Here is a 23,901-nt window from a genome sequence, read left to right on the forward strand (position 1 = left end):
AAGAGGAGAGCCGTGTGTGTGTTTGCGGGGGGGGGGGGTCGCTTTTATAGAGCTTTTATAGAGCTGCAAGGGAAGGAGGGGGTGAAGGGAGGATTCAGCAGATCGCGGGTAATTGAGGGAAGTGGGAGGGAGCCATGGGAGGGGGGTAAAGCTGTGTGTGCGAATGAGAGAAAGAGAGAGAGATGGAGGAGGAGGAGGCGGCGGCATCTGTTCGCGGTGCTGAAAGCGAAGGCGGAAGAAGCCAACTCCGCAATGCGAGGCAACTTTCTCTCCGGGGCTGAGGCCAAGGAGAAGCTCTTCCTTCTCTTTCAAGTTCCGTCACTCACAATAAGGACACGAGGGAGAGGGAAAAAGAAACTTTCTTTGGAGCTGATTCCTCCTCGCTTCTCCCCCTTAGACACACCAATACTCGGGTTTGCTTCAGTGGGTTTTATAGGACGACTCCAAAGCCACCGAATGAGGGAAAGCAGTGAATGGGAGGGGAGGGGTTGTCTTCTTTTGACACCCTCACGACGACAACAAACGAAGCCAAAAGGGCTGGCCTTCTCTCCCCTTCCCTCCCCCCCCCCCTTCGCCCCCTCCTGTTCCCCAACTCGGAGCCCAAACAAAGTCCATTCCTAAAACATGTCGACCAACTCAAAATGGACGCCTCCGTCTGCGCGCGCGCGCACGCGTGTGGTGTTCGAATGTTTTCAAAACCCGCTCCAAGTCCTGCTCGTCGAAGTCCTGAGGCAATAATGAAGGAGCAAGCAAAGCGCTTCAAGCCACTTTAGTAAACACTAGGGCTGTGTAGCCTTATCCATCCACTGTTTCCAAAGTAAAGAAAAGGGGGAGAGAACAGGAGACAACAACCCCCCCCTTCAAAGAAAAAAAAAAGACACAACTGAATCGCTTCAAGCCTTACTTGTTTGTCATTCAGAGCTGCTATTCGCGATTGCCTCTCGTGGAGTTGTTTCTTAAGCTCACCGTTCTGGGGAGGGAAAGAAAAGAGGGCAAGAAAGACAGATTTAGACGCCGAGTGTCAACTAAACTTGAGTCTAGGAATGGTTCGACGAAGGTGTGTGTGGGAGAGAGAAGGGGGATGAATAAATCACAACAGAAAGCAAAGCACAATCAAAGCCGAAGAGGGAGCCACAATGAGATCTCTTCCTGATAAAGTTTCTCCTCCTGCTGTCCCAGCAGAGCTGCGCTTTATCTCAGCCGAGGAAATAAATGCTGATCTGGCTTGATTTTTCCTAATTAAGAAAAACACATTGCGAGATCTGCATTTACCTGTGGATCTTGCTTCATCAGTGCAACTAGTTTCTATTTTTATAAAAAAGGGGAGGGGGAAATCACTCTGAAAAAGAAGGCATTCAAGTGCCTGGCGTGTAATGGATTTTTAAAAATGTACGTGTGTAAGAGGGAGAGAGAGGGAGGGAGGGGGAAGGAGAGAGGGAGGGAGGGGGTAGGGAACAAAGAGGCAAGTAAACACAGCGAGTCAGTTTCAAGCAAAGCTCATAAATATTCAAGTCTCGTCCTAATCTCTCCAACACACTCAGAGAGAGAGAGAGAGAGAGAAGCTCCAAGCCCCAACCGCAATGGAGCTAAACAAGGCAAAGCCACACAAGGCGAAAACTCGAGCAAAACAATCTCGAAAACTACTTTGGCAACGTGATGATGAAATAGAGACACCCCCCAAATTAATGACCCCCCCAGCCCCCGCCTCCCTTGCGACAAGAGATGGTTGCAACATACACATACACACACACAGCGCGGCGTTGTTTTGTTTTAGTTACCTGATGATATTGGATTTCCACTTTGAACGCCTCTTGCAGGCTGTGCAGCTCCATCTTCCCAACTTGCCCGGCACTTTGCACCCACTTCCGAGGGAGTTTGGCGGGGGGCGAGCCCCCCCTTCCCTTTGCCGCCGCCCCCAGTGAGGCAAGCCCCGCCCCTCCCCGCCCGCCCCCCCAAGAATGTGGGCCCAACGCGCGCCAAGAAACCAAACAACTACTACTCAGGCGCCGAAGCAAGTTCGTTGCCTCTTCGCGAGGGACACAGAGCAGTCACTCACTTTCCGGGAAGGGGGGGGGGAGGCTGCTTGCTCAAGGCCCCCTCCCACAGCCCACGCTGACCCCCCCTTCCCACGCCCCTCCCGGCAGCCACTGAACCGCCCCGTGGCCCCTACGGTGCCCCCCCCCCCACCCCGACTTCGACACGGGAGGGACTATATTTCCTCAGAGCCCGCGCCTTGATTTCACTTTGCCTCAGGAAAAAGTTGTGCCACGGCTGTCAATGCTAATTCGGAGTTGCCCGGATGGAGCAAGGGCGGGGGGGGGGAGGGAGGAAGAAAAGGAGAGAGAGAGGGAAGGGGGCCAGGCTCTTCCGCGGAGCATGCGCACTCCGGTCCACGAGAACAACGGAGGGATGGATTGGAGGCAAGGAGGCCAGGAGGAAGGAACTCTCCAGCAGCTGCAGCAGTTGGACAGCGACGCAGGAAAAAAAGAGGGGAAAGTCCTGAGCAGAAAGACAAGGCGAAAAGTTCCTGGGCCTATTGAGCGAAAGCTTGTGGGCCTCTTTAGAATATAATATGGGGCCCCTGGTGGCACAATGCGTTAAAGCACTGAGCTGCTGAACTTGCGGACCAAAAGGTACCAGGTTCAAATCCCGGGTGCAGAATGAGCACCCGCTGTTACTCCCAGCTCCTGCCAACCTATAATAATAATAATAATAAATTTATTCTTATATCCCGCCCCATCTCCCCGAGGGGACTCGGGGCGGCTCACAACAATAATAAAACAGTGACAAATTACACATTGTAAAATCAAACATGAAAAGCAGTCATACAATCAATACATACATCACATGTTAAAAACAAGGAGATAAAACAGTTCTAGGCCGAAATAGAGGGCTTCTGTAGCTTCGTGGCAGAAGTACTCAGCAAGGTATCAATAATCATGGCAGAACACTCTCAAATTAAATGGGCAGACAAATCAACCCCCAAAAATTAGTCGTTGAAGGCCCTCTGGAAAAGCCAGGTTTTAAGGCTTTTTCGAAAGGCAAGGAGGGTGGGGGCCTGTCTAATCTCCCTCGGGAGTGAGTTCCAGAGGCGGGGGGCCACAGCAGAGAAGGCCCTCTCTCTCGTCCCCACCAGCCGCAACTGCGAAGGTGGTGGGAGCGAGAGGAGGGCCTCCCCCGAAGAGCGAAGAGATTGTGCAGGTTCATAGGGGGAGATGCGGTCTCTAAGGTAGGTGGGTCCCAAACCGTTTAGGGCTTTGTAGGTGATAACCTGCACCTTGAATTGGGCCCGGAAAACAAACGGCAGCCAATGGAGCTCCTTAAACAGAGGCGTAGAACGCGCCCTGTAGTTTGCTCCTGCTAGAAGCCTGGCAGTTCGAAAACATGCCAATGTGAGTAGATCAATAGGTACCGCTCCGGTGGGAAGGTAACGGCACTCCATGCAGTCATGCCAGCCACATGACCTTGGAGGTGTCTACGGACAACGGCGGCTCTTCGGCTTAGAAATGGAGATGAGCACCAACCCCCAGAGTCAGACATGACTGGACTTAACATCAGGGGAAATCTTTACCTTTACCTATGTCTATGTATGCCACAAATGAGATCCTAGCCATTGAATCTCAGTAATTGTTTCTGACTTAACGTCAGGGGAAAACCTTTACCTTAGAATAGAATTCTGAAAGTAACCAGGTACACTAAAATGATCAAGGGTCTGAAGAACAAGCCCTATGAGGAGCGGCTGAAACAGCTCAGCATGTTTAGCCTGCAGAAGAGAAGGCTAAGAGGAGATATAATGCCCATGGGATAATAGTCCCTGGTACCTACCTCTTTCCTAATCTGTACTTTACAAAACTATGTGCACTTTTCTGGCCCACTACCCCTTTTAGGAGCCAACCCAGGTTTTTATCAAAATGTGTTTATTGTTTATTGGTATATGTGATTTTATTTGTTTATGATTTGTTTTTATTGTTGAGTTTTATATTGCTTGTTGCCTGGGCTTGGCTCCATGTCAGCCGCCCTGAGTCCCCTCGGGGAGATGGGGCGGGGTATAAAAATAAAATTATTATTATTATTATGATTATTATGTATGAATAGGTAAAGGTAAAGGTTTCCCCTGATGTTAAGTCCAGTCATGTCTGACTCTGGGGGTTGGTGCTCATCTCCATTTCTAAGCCAAAGAGCCAGCATTGTCCGTAGACACCTTCAAGTTCATGTGGCCAGCATGACTGCATGGAGTGCCGTTACCATCCCACCGGAGCGGTACCTATTGATCTACTCACATTGGCATGTTTTCGAACTGCTAAGTTGGCAGAAGCTGGAGCTAATAGCAGGCGCACACTCCGCTTCCTGGATTTGAACCTGGGACCTTTCGGTCTGCAAGTTCAGCAGCTCAGTGCTTTAACACACTTCGCCACCGGGGCACCTATAAATATGTGAGGGGAAGTCATAAGGAGGAGGGAGAAAACTAGTCCTTCAGACTAGGATGTGGAACCATGGCTTCAAACTAAAGGAAAGGAGATTCCATCTGAACATTAGGAAGAACTTCTTAACTGTGAGAGCTGTTCAGCAGTGGAACTGTCTGTCCCAGAGTGTGGTGGAGGCTCCTTCTTTGGAGGTTTTTAAGCAGAGCCTGGATGGCCATCTGTCAGAGGTGCTTTGAATGTGATTTTCCTGCTTCTTGGCAGGGGGTTGGACTGGATGGCCCACAGGGTTTCTTCTAACTCTATGATTCTATGATTCATTACAAAATCAGGGGATGCCAGCATTTTTTTCTAAAGTGTTTCTTTTTTTAGTCAAAATTATTAGAAAATATTCTGAACTACATAAAACACTTTAGAATATTGTTAAAGTAGACTTTATTCCAGCCTTATGCTACAGGCACTACAGCCTGGTTTTAGATTAATAATACTAATAATAAAGCTTTATTTAAAAGTCATGCCAGACTAATCTGATCTCTTTTTTCATTAGAGTTACAAGCTGGGTCAATGCAGGGAACGCTGTGGATGCAGCATATCTGGATTTCAGTAACACCTTCGACAAGGTCCCCCATGACCTTCTCACAAACAAACTAGTCAAATGTGGGCTAGGCAAAACTAAGGTTAAGTGAATCTGTAATAATTGGTTAAGTGAATGAACCCAAAGAGTGCTTACTAATGCTTCCTCTTCATCCTGGAAAGAAGTGACAAGTGGAGTGCCACAGGGTTTTGTCATGGGCCCAGTTCTGTCCAACATCTTTATTAATGGCTTAGATGAAGGGCTAGAAGGCATGATCATCAAGTTTGCAGATGACATCACATTGGGAGGGATAGCCAATACTCCAGAAGACAGGAGAAGAATTCAAAATGATCTTAACAGATTAGATGGGCTGAAACTAACAAAATGAAGTTCAACAGGGATAAATGCAAGATACTCCACTTAGGCAGAAAAAAATGAAATGCAAAGACACAGAATGGGGAACACCTGGCTCGATAGTAGTACATATAAAGAAGATCTTAGAGTCCTTGTGGACAACAAGTTAAATGTGAGCCAACAATGAGATGTGGCAGCTAAAAAAGCCAATGGGATTTTGGGCTGCATAAATAGGAATATAGCGTCTAGATCCAGGGAAGTCATGCTACCCCTCTATTCTGCCTTGGTCAGACCACACCTGGAATACTGTGTCCAATTCTGGGCATCGCAATAGAAGGGAGATGTTGACAAGCTGGAATGTGTTAAGAGGAGGGCGACTAAAATGATCAAGGATCTGGAGAGCAAGCCCTATGAGAAGTGGCTTAAAGAGCTGGGCATCTTTAGCCTGCAGAAGAGAGAGCTGAGAGGAGACATGATAGCCATGTATAAATATGTGAGGTGTATGATATGTGGCAAAGGCTCCTTCTTTGGAGGCTTTTAAACAGAGGCTGTATGGCCATCTGTTGGAGGTGCTTTGAATGTGATTTTCCTGCTTTTGGTAGCAGGTTGGACTGCCAACTCTATGATTCTAAGATTTTATGATTCTATGATAGGGTTATTTGATCTTATTGCTTCTGTGCCATGTTTGTTGCCTTGACTCTCCATGAATTCCAGGAACAATTATTATTATTATTATTATTATTATTATTATTATTATTATTATTTATATCCCCCTTTTTTCTCTTCACACACACTCAAAGCAGCTCACAACTAAAAGCACTGCAATACAACTTAAAATATACAAATATGCAAAGGGAATGTGCAAAAACTTAAAATTATATATAGGAGCCTGGACCAGCTTTCATATGTGCCCACATATCCATACTGTAAGATTTTCTTTTGAGGCCTTATACTAAGTGTTGCAAATAAGCAAAGGAGTAAGCAAGCAAAACACAAAATGCAGTATATTGTTACAACTAGAAGAACCAAAATAAAATTAATGACAAACAACATACATAATTAATTACAATGCAAAAAGGTCATAAGACAATGTTATAGTTTCTGAAAGTAAGTTATGACACAACTAAAATATGTGAATTGAAAATGATAATACGTAAAACACATACAATCTATTTCAGTGATGAGATCTTCCTCAATAATCTGGTGCTATCTGAATTCTTATTTCTCAAATAGATTTTTTAAGAACAACAAAACTTTAGTCTAGTGCAAATGAGTGAAAATATGAAACTTATAACATTCTGAAAGTTGAGGAGTTGGGACTCCCTGTGATTGATTCCTCAGGCCCAAACTAAGGCCCCTTCTACATTGCCATATAAAATCCCTATGGTAGTGTAGACTTATATAACCCAGTCCAAAGCAGATAATGTGGATTATCTGCTTTGATAATCTGGATTTTATGGCAGTGGAGAAGGGGCCTAAGAGTCAAAAGATAACAAAGATATGTTATATCTTTTGCTTATAGATATGCAGACAATAAGAGCCTAAAATGAAGTCCTGCTTATGGTCAAACTGTTCTTGGTTTTTGAGGTGCAGGAGTCTATCTCTATCCTTTCCATATTGTTTCTGCCTCTGGTAACAATTAGGTTTTTTTTTTTAAAGAAATAAAAAAATTAGGTTTTTTTTAAAGAAATAATACATCTACTCCATTAAGTGAGATTTACCTGTACATGTTTATTCTGCAGTTGTTATATCACACGTTGACTCCCAAAGTTTCTTGTGGATATTAACCAATCTCAGATGTGCCTATTGATAACCACAACATCATTTTCTCATTTTCCTTGAGCATAAAGGTGAATCACCAAATACTTTCAGTATAAGTTTACTTAAAGAACAACTTCCAACCTCATCTACTTCATTTTTTTATCAAGCACATTGAAGGATTTAATACCCCAGAGTCACTGCTGCTGTGCATGGAATGGTCAGTGTTCAAACACAGCTGGTCACAATTCAGAACTTCAGTAGCACTGGGAGCACACTATAGCTGATAGAAACTGCCCTTTCTCTGGTAGGATCAAACCCATTGTTAGCAATCAAACAATTCTGTCTCCATTGTCAAATCAAAAGACACTTTCCATCATGATGCAATACATTCTGAACTTTCCCAGTCTCCCTACCAGTCTTTCACCCTGCTTCTAACTTTTCTTCTACAGCAAACTACATCCTAAGTGCATCAAACCACAGATGAAAGTGATCTTTTGAGAGGCCATCAAAATCCTTTCTTGGGGGACGAGCTGTACATTTTTATTTTATTTTAAGGGAGTGGCATGGAGACATCCAAAAATGGATCTGTCCTCAGATACAAGGTATTGTTCAATGAGTTAAGACAACTGTTGATGGGCCATGCTACACTATAAATCAATGGCTGTTGTTTGTTTGTACTCTGGTCTTTAAAAGATGTATAGTGTCTTATCACAGCCCCTTCAAAAACCAGATGTCTGTTAGGTCACAGTGCCTAGAGGTTAAAAGGCTAAAAAGCAAAGACAGCAGGCATGGAGGAGAAATAAAGGAAAATGCACTTACTCTTGGTGCATTGGCAGGTCTCAACAGTGGTGCCATCAAGCTGCATTGGTCTCCTACCAGTGAAATCACGAGACAACACAACCATTATATGTTACCAATCAATGTCTGTGTAATCTGCAAACAAAATTAAATGGTGTGAACATAAACTTGAACTTGCCCTTAAACTTGAAATTGAACTTACACTGGACTTTGATAATCGATACCATTGAGGCCTTGACCCTCCAAGGCCAAATCATCAACCAACAATGGGGTAACACCACACTCCCCAAACGCTTGTTGCTCCTAATGGGACAGTTTGGTAATCAAGTGTATCAGCGAGCCTGGGGTTTCAAGTAACCTCGCTTTACTGCCACGGATTAGGGACAAGCGTCTGCTTAGTCACTATCTCCCACTAAGCTTCCAACGCCTTGCAAATCCCTGCTTGTAGATCACACAGAAACTGAAGTGAATGCCGTCCGCTCATTAGAAGTCATGTATACTCCACGTGATCATGGGATGCTTAATTACCATACCAAGCCCATTGCTGAAAGTCCTCAGCATTTATCTATTGACCCACCTTCGAGCCTCGTTCATTTGCTTATTAGTACCACCCAGAGGCGGTCCACCGGCAAGGCCAATGAAGCAGCCGCCTGTGGTATATTGTTCCCGGGAGGGTGCCACCTGTCCGCACGGTGCAGGCCTTCCAATCACCCAAAAAGCAGTTGAGGCCCCCGGGAGGATGGCGCCACCCCCACCTCCTTCACGTTTGGGCCGGCGTGGGCCTTCAACCCAGTGCTCCGGTGATCTCTGGGCCTTCTGGTGAGTGCTGGGCTGCCCAGGGCCTTTGCCCGCCCTCCGGGGCTTTCGCCCACCCTCCGGGGCCTTCACCCCCCCCCCCTCCGGGGCCTTCTCCCAGCCTCTGAGGCCTTCTCCTGGCCTCCGGGCCTTCAACCAGCCTCCTGGGCCTGGATCGGACCTCCAGGGCCTTCTCCCGGCCTCCAGGGCCTTCTCCCGGCCTCCAGGGCCTTTGCCCGGCCTCTGGGGCCTGGATCTGCCCTCCGGGGCCTTCTCCCGGGCCTTCACTCACTTTCCGGAGCCTGTGGCAGGCATCCTCAGAGGTTGTGACGTCTATTTATGCCCAGTGCAACTAACTACAAACATGTTTTAAACAGTATTATGTTTTAATCATATTTGCTTTTCTCTTTGTTTGCCCCCTTGTTGGTAATTCATTGAAAGAAAGGCTGAGTACAAATCCAATCAACAATGTGTTTGCTCCACATCACTAGTTGTGCTCAATTTCAGACAAGCCAAATTGTTGCATTCAAACTGAAACTATAGCAGGAGTATATTAGCATATACCTTATATAGATATGTCTTTTTGAAAGTAGAATTTTAACTTGATATAGAATTTGGACTTGTTAATGAGAATTTGGGAGAGAGCTGCAATAGAAACATTCTAAAATCTATATATATAAAAGAGTGATGGCATCAGGGCAGCGGACAAAACAACAAAACTACAGGCCCCCCAGCCTCGAAATTTGACAACACAACCCATCATCCATGGCTCTAGGTTGATACAACAAAAAGAAAAGAAAAATAAAGTCCTAATTAGAGGGAGAGGAATAATTGTTTTTATCCAATTGCTGCCAGTTAGAAGGCTAAGCTCCGCCCACTTGGTCTCCTAATGAGACAGGCAGAGTTAGGCCTCACTTAGGCCTCTTCCATAGATTATCTAATTTGCACTGGATTATATGGCTGTGTAGGCTCAAGGCCCTTCCACACAGCTATATAACCCTTTTAGAATCTTATCTGCTTTGCACTGGATTATCTTGACTCCACACTGCCATATAATCCACTTCAGTGTGCATTTTATCCAGCTGTGAAGAAGGGGCCTCATATAATCCAGTTCTAAAAAGATAATATAACATTATCAATATGCAGTAGTCTCACTTATCCAACATAAACAGGCCGGCAGAACGTTGGATAAGTGAATATGTTGGATAATAAGAAGGGATTCAGGAAAAGCCGATTAAACATCAAATTAGGTAATGATTATACAAATTAAGCACCAAACATCATGTTATACAACAAATTTGACAGAAAAAGTAGTTCCATGCACAGTAATGCTATGTAGTAATTACTGTATTTACAAATTTACCACCAAAATATCATAATGAATTTAAAACACTGACTACAAAAACATTGACTACTAAAAGGCAGACTGCGTTGGATAATCCTACGGACAACGCCAGCTCTTTGGCTTAGAAATGGAGATGAGCACCAACCCCCAGAGTCAGACACGACTGGACTTAACGTCAGGGGAAAACCTTTACCCTTTACCTTAACTACCACCAATTCCTCAATACTTTATTTCCCATACCACCATACTTCAACACAGCAACGCGTGGCCGGGCACAGCTAGTCTTTTATAAAATATATGCTGTACATACTCTGCACTTTGTCAATATATTCCAGAGAGAGTATCACTCTAACTAACATTTTTGTTAACTGTTGGATTGAGAACTATGGGCATGAATCACATGTGAAACTGAATATAAGTACCTACATGAACGGTGTTGTTTTCACATTCTGTTGTAATTAATCACATCTTCTCAGACTTGAAAATATTACATTTGCACTCCCACAATCCCATCAGAACAATGAGTGGCCAAACTGGCTGGGAAAGTATAGGGAGTTATATTTCATCCGAAGTAACTTTTCCAAGCTCTGCACACAAGGACACACAGCCAGACCTGGATCAAGGTGCAAATGAACTTCATTGTTAAGATAGCAATTAACAATACAAAAATAAAGATCTCTAAAACAGCCATTATATCTTCCAAGACAAGAAGTTTTAATCAGTCCACTCTCAGTGCAATTATTTATTCTATCATCAATAAACCATGGTGTGCAACAGCCTTAATTTTCATTGTTCATAAAAGAGAGCTCCACATTATTCAAAATCTGCCTACTTCAATTACAAATTGAAATATTTTCAGGGCACAAAATTGAGGCTGGTGTTTTGTTTTGTTGTGTAACGTCCAAGTGCAAATCATTAGCCACATTAAAGAGCGACAGAGAATGAGCTCAAGTCAGAGGGCTGTTTCATAATCATACAAAAGCAAATGACAGTGTGTGTAAACTAACATGTCACAGCTTCCACCAGAAGTACTTTATTCAGCAAATCATTCTAGGTCCCGCTGACCTAACTTGCTATAAGAGATTCTCTGGAACAAAGGAGAAATTACTCTTAAACTCTCCTGACTGTAGACTACGTAGCCAAGTTCCTTCCACAGATATAAAGTTTCCAGTTCTTGGAAAAGTGACTTCTTTGGATTACACTGTCCAGCATCTCTAAGCAGCAAAGGGGATTCTGGGAGTTGCCATTCAAAGAAGTAACAGAAGGAATGGTGATTCCATACTGTCGCTATGCATCATGCCTTGTGAACATACAAGCCAGGATTCCCTAAAGTTGTAACTGGTGGAGCAATTTTTGATTAAATATAATTATTTAATGAAATACAATTTCATCTTACTCCAAGGTGAAATTTTGAGTGTGGAAGAGCAAGAATGTTGGAGTGTTTCTCTCTCTCTCTCTCTCTCTCTCTCTCTGGCCTACAACTCCCAGAAATCCCAGCCAGTTTACCAGATGTTAGGATTTCTGGGAGTTAAAGGCCAAACATCTGGAGACCCACATGTTGAGAATCATTGTCTTAGGGTGTCAAGAGAGCTCTCAGGTTGGTCAAGGCAGAGCAGGCAGCTTCATCTGTGGTTGAGTGATTTGAGCCCATCTTAATTCCTGTCCATCTCAAGACACACTGTTGTGTCTTAGCACAGGGCTCAGAAGTTACTAATATAGACTACAATAACAGCGTGTGTTTTTTTGCATGTGTGCATACACAATCTTTTGGGCAGTTCTAGGAGATTTAGTGCAAAATAATAACTTTTCCAAGGTCTGAAACTATCTACGCAGCATTGTCCATATTGATTAGCAATGGCTCTCCAGAGTTTTGAAGAGGATGCCTACTTAGCCCCCGCTCACACGGAATTGCCAGGGACTAGACTGGGAGTTTCTACAGGCAAAGCATGGGTTCTCCACCACTCCACCTCTTCCCTAAAAATATTGGGGAAAGCCTTGTGATAGAATTTGGGTTACAGACAACAGTCTGGAAAGTAGAGGAGAAAGTCTTGAAAAATTAAAACTTCAATGGAAGTAAAATTCTGCTTGAAATCAGTGATATTTCTTTAAGTAGAAATACAAATGATTGTGATATAAATTTTACCACAAAGAACTTCTACTTAGCAGCACTAGAAAATGCTTGCTATGTTGTGTTGTCCTTTCCTTGATCTGTGAGAATGGGTAATGGTTAAATTTTGAGTGAGGCAGGATTCATAGATTCACTGTGTGGAAATCTCTAGATTATATCCCCATATACAAGTAAATTCTGGGATGCATCTACACTGTGCTAGTGGCTCACCAAACAAAAAACTTCATTATTTCAGAGCATTAATGCATGATAGTTAATGTGGTATCAAACTGCATTAATTTTGGATGCACCCCTTTATGGCAGGGATGGTTTTCCAGATATTTTGGCCTATGGTTCCCATAATCCGGCACCACTGTTGGGTGGTGCTGATGGAAGCTATATGCCAAAATATCATCCGAGTAGTGACTATTTCCCATCCCTATTGTGTGTGTGTAGGTATGTGTATAGATGTGTGTGAGAGCATGTGTGCCTAAAAAACCCTACTGAGAATGATGAGGCGTATTCTTAAGACACATATGATGAGCATCCAGTGGGCTCTGAGACTTATAAAAATGTTAAAGAAAAATGGAACCAACCATAAGGATTTTTAAAAAGTATTTCACATCTGAACAACAGTGTCTGTTGAGATGCAAGGTTTAGTAATGATGAGGGTGGGAAAATCTGGGTCAGACTGTTCCAACATTTTGCAAAGTAAAAACGGGAGTGTTTGCATAAAGAAGTATCATGGCAACAGTGTGATTTGGACCAGGATCTTCTCAGGTCACCACTCAATTGCTTATCCATGATACTTACAAAAGCTCTCAGTAATAAGGCTTAACAACCGCCTCATGTCAAGTACACCCTTATAAAACATCATCCTGCATATGAACATTCTGTATACTTTTGATCAAGCAAAACTTCAAAGCTACTTCAGCTTCAGTCAAAAATAAAAATAAAGCAGATATTTCTATTGCTGTTCAATACATAATATTGCACAGCAGAAAGCAATCACAATTACGTAATGAATCTTTTGCTACTTTTTGGCTTCTCTGCAAAAGGACACACAGTCACAAAAAAGGATTTCATGGAAAATTGTACAAGCATATTTAGGCCGAATAGGATTTTTTAAAAATGAAACTTGCTTCATGGTTCCCAGCAGATTTCTTAGCACACACCGAAAAGGCCTTCATAGCATTTCCACTGAATGGAGCCCTAGGGTGGAAAGTATATTGATCTACTGTAGCAGAAAATGTAGTAATTATTCCAGAGAACTAAATTTGTATTGGCTGTGGACCTTCAACTTCAAATACTTTTCTGTGACACAAATTTCCATTTTTCAAATGTTAAATCATTTATTTCTGGCTTTGGATATAGCTTCTAAACAAAAGCGTAATTAGTAGCATATCGAAATCATTACACAGGCAACAAAAACCAATGTCACAACAGATAATATCCCAATTTCAATTTTCAGAGCAAAAGGCAGTGATTTCTGTGAAGTAGAAATATTTCCTGGAGTGTTCCAATACTGACTTTAAAAACAAGCCGATCTGACTCTACTGGGGACCATCAAGATGGGGGTAATACTTCTTGAATCCAAGAGAGAGAAGCCCTCAATAAGTGATAGTGAAAATAGTGAACAGAAGGCCATCTCAATACTGTGCTGCCAGTCAAATGAGGTGTTTGATGACTGAGAACAGATAAAGTCAATTGAGAGTGAGAATATTTGAGACAATGTAAATGAACAGGCAAACATTTCTTAGGAACAGTTAAGAAAGTATCGAGAAGGGAAGTCGTTTTTTAAACATTGTTGAAAATATTAGTTTAAAACCATGGTTCTTGTTTAGCCCTATCAGGAATGTTTCATCATTCAAGTTTGACAAGCAGTCAGAGGGTTCTGTTCTATGATGTGGATAAGGGGTATATTCACTCAACAAGCTCTGATTTAAGACCCATCGTAGCAATATTTTCATTCAGTTCAAGAGCATCATAAGAGTATTATGCTATAGTGACTCTGGATCTCAGCTACTGAAGTTTAAACAATATTCTTGAGCTAAATCCAGGTTTTTGGTTAGATGACAAGCCCACAATTACCAACATAAGATAAAGAAAACAGGTAAAATAAGAAGCAATTAAAACAATAATTTAGGAATAGGAACTGTGGCTTTGGACACAATCTGTCCTGCCTCCTCAAAGCCTTCAACGGTGTAATTTTCAAACCAGCGTAAACCACATGCTCTGAAAATTTGCTTGCAAAATATTCACAGAGGTAGACTTACGATGGAAACAATGGCCCCTTCTACACTGCCATATAAAATCTAGATGCTATGTCAAATTAGCAGCATGCATAGTTTAAAATTATTATCCTTTTTGGCTTTAAAATAAGTTGCAGTGCTTATATTTACCATACACTGATATAAAATTTGCATTGACCAGTAATCTCAAAGGCCCGTTTGAAAAATCCATTTTTAAAAATTGTCACCAAAGAAAAAAGTAAGAATATTGTTTTTAAATTATGTATTCCCACTTTCGAAGTTTATATTGATTTCCCCCAACTTTAACATTATTTGCAAATTGGTTTCTTAGAATATTTTTCAAGACACTGGAAACAATGATCACTATGGAGATTTTATAACACATAGTTTGATTCAATATAAGAGTCTTCATTAGTTTAAAATTATTTGTTGATTAGCTGCAATAGTTTAAGTAGTTAATCAATCAACTATTTTTAAAAACATAAAGGAATCATTATCTATCTCCCCATGTCATTCTGATAAAGAATTGTACAGATACTACATTTCCAGATTCCAGGGCTACTGTGCTTTAAAAACAATAACATTGCATTGCTGATTTATATAATACCAAGATTATCTAAATATTATTTAAAGGGCTGAATAAAAAACTGTAAATTATTCAAAGTATAAGAACCACAGTGGTGCAGTGGGTTACTGACAGCCTTACGCCGGCTGAACTGTTGACCTGAAGGTTGGGTTGCTGACCTGAAGGTTGGTGGTTCGAACGGGGTGAGCTTCTGTTTGTAAGTGGTAGCTTGCAGGGACATGAGAGAAGCCTCCCAGCAGGATGGTAACATATCCAAGCATCCCCTGGGCAATGTCTTGTAAATGGCCAATTCTCTCACACGAGAAGCGACTTGCAGTATGTTCTCAAGTCACTTCTGACATGATTAAAAAAAACAAAGTATATTTACATAGTTTCTCTTTCTTTGTATCATTTATTATAGCAACTTAATGATTTCCATAATTCTGTATACTTTTGATAATTTTGAAAAGGTTGAAAAATCATTCAGGACCCCTGCGTTGCCAGTGTTACCAATGCCAGGCATCATAGCCCTGTGTTGCTGTGTCTGGATGCCCTATACTGGAGGGTTTGCTTAAGATTTTCAGAAGCTTATTCAAATCTGCAACCTTATCACTCCAAATTCCATCATTCCAATTCTATTTGCCAATTCTGGTGCTCTGCTTTTGATCACATCTTTACTACTTTCAGTTGCACCAAGCAAATGCATATGAGCCCAGGGACAAGGCCTGATGTGCACATACATAGCAAAGAAATGTAATACAATTAATATGTAAGATAAAGATAAAGGTTTTTCCTTGACATTAAGTCTAGTCATGTCCAGCTCTGGGGGTTGGTGCTCATCTCCATTTCTAAGCCAAGATCCTGCATTGTCTGCAGACACCTCCAAGGCCATGTGGCTGGCATGACTGCATGGAACGCCATTACCTTCCCGCCAGAGCAGTACCAATTGATCTACTCACATTTGCATGTTTTTGAACTGCTAGGTTGTCAGAAGCTGGGGCTAACAGCGGGAGCCCACCCCACTCTCCAGATTTGAACTGCCAGTCTTTCGAACAGCAAGTTCAGCTGCGCCACTGGGGGCTCCAATTAATATGTGTAACACATATAAGAAAGAAATGGAAAGCCCAAGGAAGATGGAAGACATGCGACAAAAGCATGAAATCAGATCAAACTGGTTGAGTTGTGACCTCGTAGCATGGACTGTGAGGGCTGCACTTTTTCTAGCCAAAAGCATGGCTAGATTTTACATTAGCAGGCCTAGGTAGTCCTACAAAACATATGGTATGACATGGTGGTATAACATTAGCAAGATGGCCAGAAATATTGGCCATGTATAGCAACTTTTCCTTCTGAGTTGTTGCTGTGGACACAATAGTGCTGTGGTAAAAAATGCTATACATTTTGTTGATATTGGCAAATGGACCTGTCCTTTTCATAAAACTCTGTACAGTACAGTATATACCCAACACTGTGGGACATACAAAAATAATGTCACCACAGATGACAAATACAGGGATGCTAGTTCAAAGACTGGTGCTCTTGGCAGATGTGGTTATAATATTCATTCATTGTTTTTGTTCTGTGCTTTCAAGTAATTTGACCCTATTATGGGTACTTCTTTGAAGATTTATTTAGAGAGGATCTGCCATTGCCTTACTTTGAACCTGAGAGAATGCGACTTACACAAGATCACCTGGTAGGTTTACACAGCTGAGTGGGACAAGTGAACCTGGATCCTCAGAGCCAACCTTGCTGGCTCTTACTACAAACCTTCTTAGCTATCATTATTAACACATGGATAGGATCCCACTCAACTTTGGACCACAGAAAGCAGCCAAGCAAGAATAATTCCCAGCCACACCACCAGTATTACTCAAAACCAGGGGTCCACAAACTAAGGCCCGGGGGCCAGATGCGGCCCATCGAAGCCATTTATCCGGCGCCCATAGCACAAGGGCAGAAGGGGGTTGGGCTAAATGACCCAACAACAACAACAACAACAACAACAAACAACAATAATAATAATTTTATTGTATGACACAGCAAACAAGATAGACATGCTGGATTTCATATCACAAAATCACAAGTGGAACACTTCCCAAGTGTCTAGGACTGTGTGATGTATTTTCGGATGATGCATGCAGATCCCAGTAGGGTGGCCTTTTGCAGTTGGCAGATCGTAATCTATTATTATTATTATTATTATTATTATTATTATTATTATTATTATTATTATTATCATCATTGAGGCTTGGTGGCCATCTGTCAGGGGTGCTTTGTTTGTGCTTTTGGTGCACAGAGGCAGAAGGGGATTGGACTAAATGGCCCAAAGGGTCTCTTCCAACCCTCTTTTATTATTATTATTATTATTATTATTATTATTATTATTATTAACATTGAGACTGGGAGGCCATCTGTCAGGGGTGTTTTGCTTGTTCTTTTTGTGCACAAAGGCAGAAGGGGGTTGGACTCAATGGCCCAAGGGTTTATTATTATTATTATTATTATTATTATTATTATTATTATTTATTATTGACATTGAGACTGGGAGGCCATCTGTCAGAGGTGCTTTGCTTGTGCTTTCGGTGCACAAAGGCAGAAGGGGATTGGGCTCAATGGTCCAAGAAGTCTCTTCTAATCCTCTTTATTATTATTATTATTAATAATAATAATAATAATAATAATAATAATAATAATAATAATAATAATAATTGCTCGGTGGCCATCTATAGTCCGGCCCTCCAACGGTCCAAAGGATTGTGAACTGTGGTCATGCTGGAAGAGTAAATGGAGTAAATCTAGTGGAATAAGCACAGTGACTATAGCCTTTATGGAAATAAGAGTATTTCATGCCTTGTGCACCTGGGATGGAGCCTGATAAAGAAATAAAAGTCCACTGCCTTCTATGTGGTCTATTCCACTGTTAGTCTTACCATCACAAAGCTCTTCCTCATGTTTTGGTGGAATCTTATTTTCTTGTAATTTAAATCCACTGATTTTTACAGTGATACCTTGACTGTAAAGGGATTCTTACTAAGCCACACCAGTCATCTTTTGGTTTTATGTTTTCATCTCAAAAGTGTCTTTCATCCTGAATTTTAGCTTACACTCTAGAACAATTTTCTGATGCTCTGGGACCTAGGAGATGGAACAATGGTGTCAAAGTCCAGGAAGAAAGATTTCACCAAAACATTAGGAAGAATTTCATGAGGATGAACAGTTTGGCAATGGAATATGCTGCCTCAGAGTATGGTAGAGTCTCCCCCTCTGGAGGTTTTTAAGGCAGAGGTGAGATGGCCATCTGTCAGGATGCTTTGATTGTATGTCCTGCATAGCAGCAGGTTGGACTGGATGGCCCTTATAGTCTCTTTGAACTCTATGATTCTAGGAGAAGACCTAAGTATGATTGCATCATGTTATTTAACATTTACACTCACATTTCCGTGCACTATAGCAAAGCATTGATGTTTCCCCTTCCTTTTCAGGATGCTTGCAAGATAGCTGCGATTAGGCCCAGAGGTTTAGAACCTGGATTTCTCAACTCCCAGCCCAGCACTTTTAATCACATATCACACTACAGTGTGCGTTAAACTGCTGAATTAATCCCATTTGAAACCACTTTAATGACCAGGACTCAAGGCTACGGAATTATGGAAGTTGTAGCTTGGTGACATACTAGTCTTCTGGCAGAGATGGCTAAAGACCTTGTACAACTATGACTCCCATGATTCTGCAGGATCGAATCATGGGAGTTAAAGTGTCAAGCTGCATCAATTCTATGCACCCTGATTCACTGGATATGGTCCCAAAGAGCAGTGTTTTAAAAAGCAGGGATTGTGGACACACACTGTGCTTCCTATATTATACAGTGGAACCTCAACTTAAGAGCATCCCAATTTGACAGCATTTTGAGTTAAGAGCTGTCACTCGGCTTGGGTTTTGCTTTGACATATGAGTAGTGTTTTGAGTTAAGAGCTAGCACCAGAGGGTGTACTAGCGCAAGAGTATAGGACTTTAGGGCTTCAAGGGAGCAGCCTCTATGTCTTGTGCTCTTGTCCACTTTGGGAGATAGCTGTTCACTTTGCTCTTATCTACTTAGAGGAACTTTGGGTTTGTTGATTTTGTGTGCTTTTTATTCCTGGTATGTTTGGCTTCATGAAGAGAGAGAGGGAGAAAGGGAGGGGAGGCAGGAATGAGTACAATATGGAAAAAAGGGTGCTTCTGCCTCTTCACTTTGTGCTTCCTTGCCACAACTTTGTGCTTCTGCCATTTTAAAGTAGATCTTTCTTTAGTGTTCCATGTGAATGTGCTCTTCTTACATCCCAAATAGACTACTGCAATGTGCTCTACGTGGAGTTGCCTTTGAAGACTGTTTGGAAGCTTTAAGTAGTTCAACAGGCGGCCAGATTGCTCACCGGAGCTGCGTACAGTGAGCATACAATCCCCCGTTATGTCAGCTCCACTGGCTGCCAGTTGCCTACCAAGCACAATTCAAAGTGCTGGCTTTAGTATATAAAGCCCTAAATGGTTCTAACCCAGCTTACCTGTCTGAACATATCTTCTTCTATGATCCACCTCAGTGGTTAAGATCATCCAGGGAGGCCCTGCTCTTGGTCCCACCTCCTTTGCAGGTGTGGCTGGTGGGGACAAGGAGTAGGTCCTTCTTGGTGGTGGCCCCTTGCATAAGGAACTCCCTCCCCAGCAAAATTAGATCAGCCCCCTCTCTCCTGACCTTTAGGAAAAAACTTAAAACATGACTTTGGGACCAAGCCTTTGACCAGTAATGGGAGCAGTGCAATATGTGACCACAAATTAATGTGATTGACAAATAGAAAGGCCCTGGATTATGATTTGGATTGCATGATTTTAATTTATATTTTAATAATTGACGTTTAACTGCTGGATTTTAATTGTATTTGTTTATTTTATGGATTTACATGTGTATGGAATCAAATTGTTGCCTGTTGTACGTCCGCCCTGAGTCCCCTTCAGGGCGACAAGGGCAGGGTACAAATATGGTAAATAAATAAATAAAATAAAATATACATTGTTATTTATGAAGTACATCTTCATATTTAAAAACACATTAACAAAAAATGGGGGAAGGTTCGGGGGCTGGAACAGATGAATTATTATCTTGGATTATCTTGATCCATCGCAATCTGGTTTCAGGCCTGGCTATGGGACTGAGATGGCATTGGTCACCTTGGTAGATGATCTATGGAGAGAGCTAGGATGCCAAGGATGCTGTCCTAATCTTGAACCGGTGCCTGCCAGCTGTGATGGACTGGGTGAGGTTGAACAGGTTTAAACTGAATCCAGACAAGACGGAAGTACTCTGAGCCCTGAGATCCTTAGGACAGGCTCTTCTCTCGGTCCCACCACCATGCGTGCTTGGTGGGAACAAGAGGGCCTTTTCAGTGGTGGCCCCACGGCTCTGGAACTCCCTCCCTAATGAGGCACGATCAGCCCCCTCCTTACTGGCCTTTGGTTTGCAAATTAAAACCTTTCTGTGGAGCCAGGCCTTCCCAGACAAATGAAAATAGGCATTGCCAATCTGATAAAAATTTTTATAATGATTGACAAATAACCTCAGTGGCCGGAAGTTATGGATATCTTTAAATGGTGCTTGTTGCATGTTTTAAAATTGTTTTATTTGATATGTTAATTGGGTTTTTATATCGGGATATGATGTTTTAATTGATCGTGTATTATTGTCTGATGTATTTGTATGAATTTTATATGTTGTACGCCACTTTGAATCCCACCCACGGGAGAAAAGCGGGATATAAATGAATAAATAATAATAATGGATGAATTAATAGCATTTCAGTGTACAGTAGAGTCTCACTTATCCAACACTCGCTTATCCAGCATTCTGGATTATCCAACGCATTTTTGTAGTCAATACTTTCAATACATCGTGATATTCCGGTGCTAAATTTGTAAATGCGGTAATTACTACATAGCATTACTGTGTTTTGAACTACTTTTTCTGTTAAATTTGTTGTACAACATGATGTTTTGGTGCTTAATTTGTAAAATCATAACCTATTTTGATATTTAATAGGCTTTTCCTTAATCCCTCTTTATTATCCAACATATTCGCTTATCCAAGTTCTGCTGGCCTGTTTATGTTGGATAAGTGAGACTCTACTGTATTTCAATGGGAAGATTCACTTTGAGTTAACAGTGATTTAAGTGAAAAGCTTCTCCATAGGACAAATTAAAAACTCTCAAGTCAAGGTATCACTGTATATGCTCTCTGATCTTGATGGACTCACCAATAGGAATAATAGTAATTGAAGGCATCAAACTAAACTTCCTCACTGTGTTCAGCAGTGGAACTCTCTGCCCCAGAGTGTGGTGGAAGCTCCTTCTTTGGAGACTTTTAAACAGAGGCTGAATGGCCATCTGCCAGGGATACTTTGAATGCGATTTTTCTGCTTCTTTGCAGGGGGTTGGACTGGATGGTTCACGAGGTCTCTTCCAATTCTATGATTCTGAGGTGAAAACACAATCTGCCAGATATAGTCTACTCATTGTATCGTTTAACTGAAAACGGCGGTGCATATACGCTGGAAAGACATTCCCTACATTGTCTAGTCGTGGCCTTAAAAACAAGAACAAAAAACTCCAAGCTTCGATCGAGTCTCTCAGGTTTTGAGAAAGTTGCTTTTGAAGATAAAGAAACAAAACAGAGATGCCCGCTCTTCCTCGCGCTCACGTTGGCCCTCAGCGCGAGCCTCCTTCTCGTGCCTCAGTCCCAGCAGCCCCGCCCCCACCTCCTCCTCCTCCTCCTCCTCGCGGCTCATTGGGAAACAGAGTCGGGCCATTGAGCGGCGCTGCCCGCCTCCCTCCGAATTCCGAGGCCATTGTTCTCGGCGGCGCCCCCCCCCCTCCTCCTCGTGAGCCCGCCTCCTTTTGGCGGGAGATTAAAACCAGGATAGCCACAGGCTCGTACGCAGAGGCCGGACTTCTGTCCCGTCTCCTTGTTGGGACTGTCTGTCACTCTCAAGGCAGCAAAGCGCGCGCGCGGTGGGTTGGAGGTGGGGAGGAGGCTTTGTTCTAAAACAAGGGCGCGCGGAAGAAAGTTCTCCTCGCTTTTTAACGCCAACCCTCATCCCTGCTCCTCCTCGTCACCCAATTGGCGCCGTCCATCATTCACAGCCAGGCTCTGATTGGCTGCCTCCGTGGCGGGAGGGAGGACCCTTCGACACTGAGGAAACCCTGGAAGGAGTCTGACTAGTCGAGGGACTTTCTGTCAAGGAGCAGCACTCTAAGCCCATGAGGAAAGGAGTGAAGAAGTCTTCTCCCATTTTGCTCTTGTGTCGCAAAGGCTCCATGAAAAAGCCCAGCTGAAAAGCCCGCAAGGGATGGGATTTCGCCCAAGGCTGCCAGTTTACTGTTCTTCGACCCTCCCTGGCTGTTCTATCAAAAAGATGGCTCGCTCGTCCTCGATCTCCTTGAATGCATTTTCATGGAGTCAGGCTCGTAGCCAGGAAAAAAATTTCGGGCGGGGTTGAAACTTTTCCCCCGAGATTACTTTTCAGGCCAGTGTCTCCTGATCTGACAGGAAATTTCGTCAATGCCCTGAAATTACCGTCATTCTGCAAAGGTTCTTCACAGGCAATATGTCCTGAGTCATTAAAGGTAAAGGTTTCCCCTGACGTTAAGTCCAGTCGTGACCGACTCTGGGGGTTGGTGCTCATCTCCATTTCTAAGCCGAAGAACCAGCGTTGTCCATAGACACCTCCAAGGTCATGCAGTCGGCATGACTGCATGGAGCGCCCTTACCTTCCCGCCGGAGTGGTACCTATTGATCTACTCACATTTGCATGTTTTCGAACTGCTAGGTTGGCAGGAGTTGGGGCTAACAGTGGGCGCTCATTCCGCTCCCGGGATTTGAACCTGGGACCTTTTGGTCTGCAAGTTCAGCAGCTCAGCGCTTTAACACACTGCGCCACCACCAGGGTGATGGTAGTAATGATAATAAATTTCCCCAAGATCAAATCATTTTTAGCCACCTTTTCAAAACAAGTGAAGTCTCATCTAAAATTTTAAAAAGTGTCTCTGGGACACACACACACCCTGCGCTTCCTTTTATTAACAGAATAAAATAAAAAGAACAAATAAATAAAATCAAATGCCTAGTCTCTGATTTATGTTCTGTTTTCCATAAAAATTGTTACCCTGCTGCAAGTTGCCAAACTTCTGATCGAAGTTAAAGAGACTGAATTTTTAAAGAATTTTGCCAACCGCATAAATATTCACATCCACACTAACACATATGCATATATATGCATATTCACTTTCACAGATAAAAGTAACAGTGATTACACTGGTCCAGGTAAACATCAGAAAGCTATGAAATTCACCGGCCTACTTTGAGACAATTTTCAGAAAGAGAAATGAAAAAGTTGAGGAGAAAAGCAAAGGTACCTTACTTCCTTGGAGAAAAGGTGTGATATAATTGTTTAAAAATGCATACCCTTTAAACAAAAATCACTTATAAGAGAAGGCGTTCAGGAACGTCACCGGTATGGCAACTAGACTGATCTCAAATCCCTGGTGATCCATTTTTATTTTAGTGGAGAAAGGAAAGGACTTTGTTCCTTTCTCCACAGTCTGCCTCATGAGAGCTCATTGACTTTTGCTCATAGACCTTAGAGAAAATCATTCTAAATGGAGCATTTGCCTATCTGAGTAGCCACAGACTGTGTTCCACTTGTCAATCACTCTGGACTTTTAAAAAAAGATAGCAGTCAGGGAGATGGTTTCTGAAAATACAAAAGATATAGTGTATTTTTAAAAGATACACAGTTGAGATGTTTCATGATCAGTCCTACTGTATCTAAATGTAAATGTGTGTTTTCAACAACAATCTGCTATTTTTTATAACTTCTGTTGGTGTGTTTTAAAGTGCATG

General features: G+C 42.5%; 1 protein-coding gene across 3 annotated transcripts in view; it reads right to left on the reverse strand.

Annotated features, from left to right (window-relative positions):
• phf21b (PHD finger protein 21B) overlaps positions 1 to 7,091 on the reverse strand; it is a 225,715-nt gene extending 218,624 nt beyond the window's left edge. For 2 of the 3 annotated variants that reach the window (XM_062981956.1, XM_062981955.1), the window contains exons 1-2: positions 1,779 to 1,931; positions 905 to 970 (exon numbers count right to left, since the gene is read on the reverse strand). In XM_062981956.1, the coding sequence (XP_062838026.1) occupies positions 905 to 970; positions 1,779 to 1,832 (120 nt within the window). In that variant the 5' untranslated portion in view covers positions 1,833 to 1,931. Of the gene's footprint in view, positions 1 to 904; positions 971 to 1,778; positions 1,932 to 7,070 lie in introns of those variants that run through there. The other variant, XM_062981958.1, reaches the window with a different exon arrangement.
• Positions 7,092 to 23,901: the final 16,810 nt, after the last annotated feature.

Source organism: Anolis carolinensis, chromosome 5 (genome assembly GCF_035594765.1).
Source record: "Anolis carolinensis isolate JA03-04 chromosome 5, rAnoCar3.1.pri, whole genome shotgun sequence".
In the NCBI taxonomy this organism is placed as follows: Eukaryota; Metazoa; Chordata; class Lepidosauria; order Squamata; family Dactyloidae; genus Anolis; species Anolis carolinensis.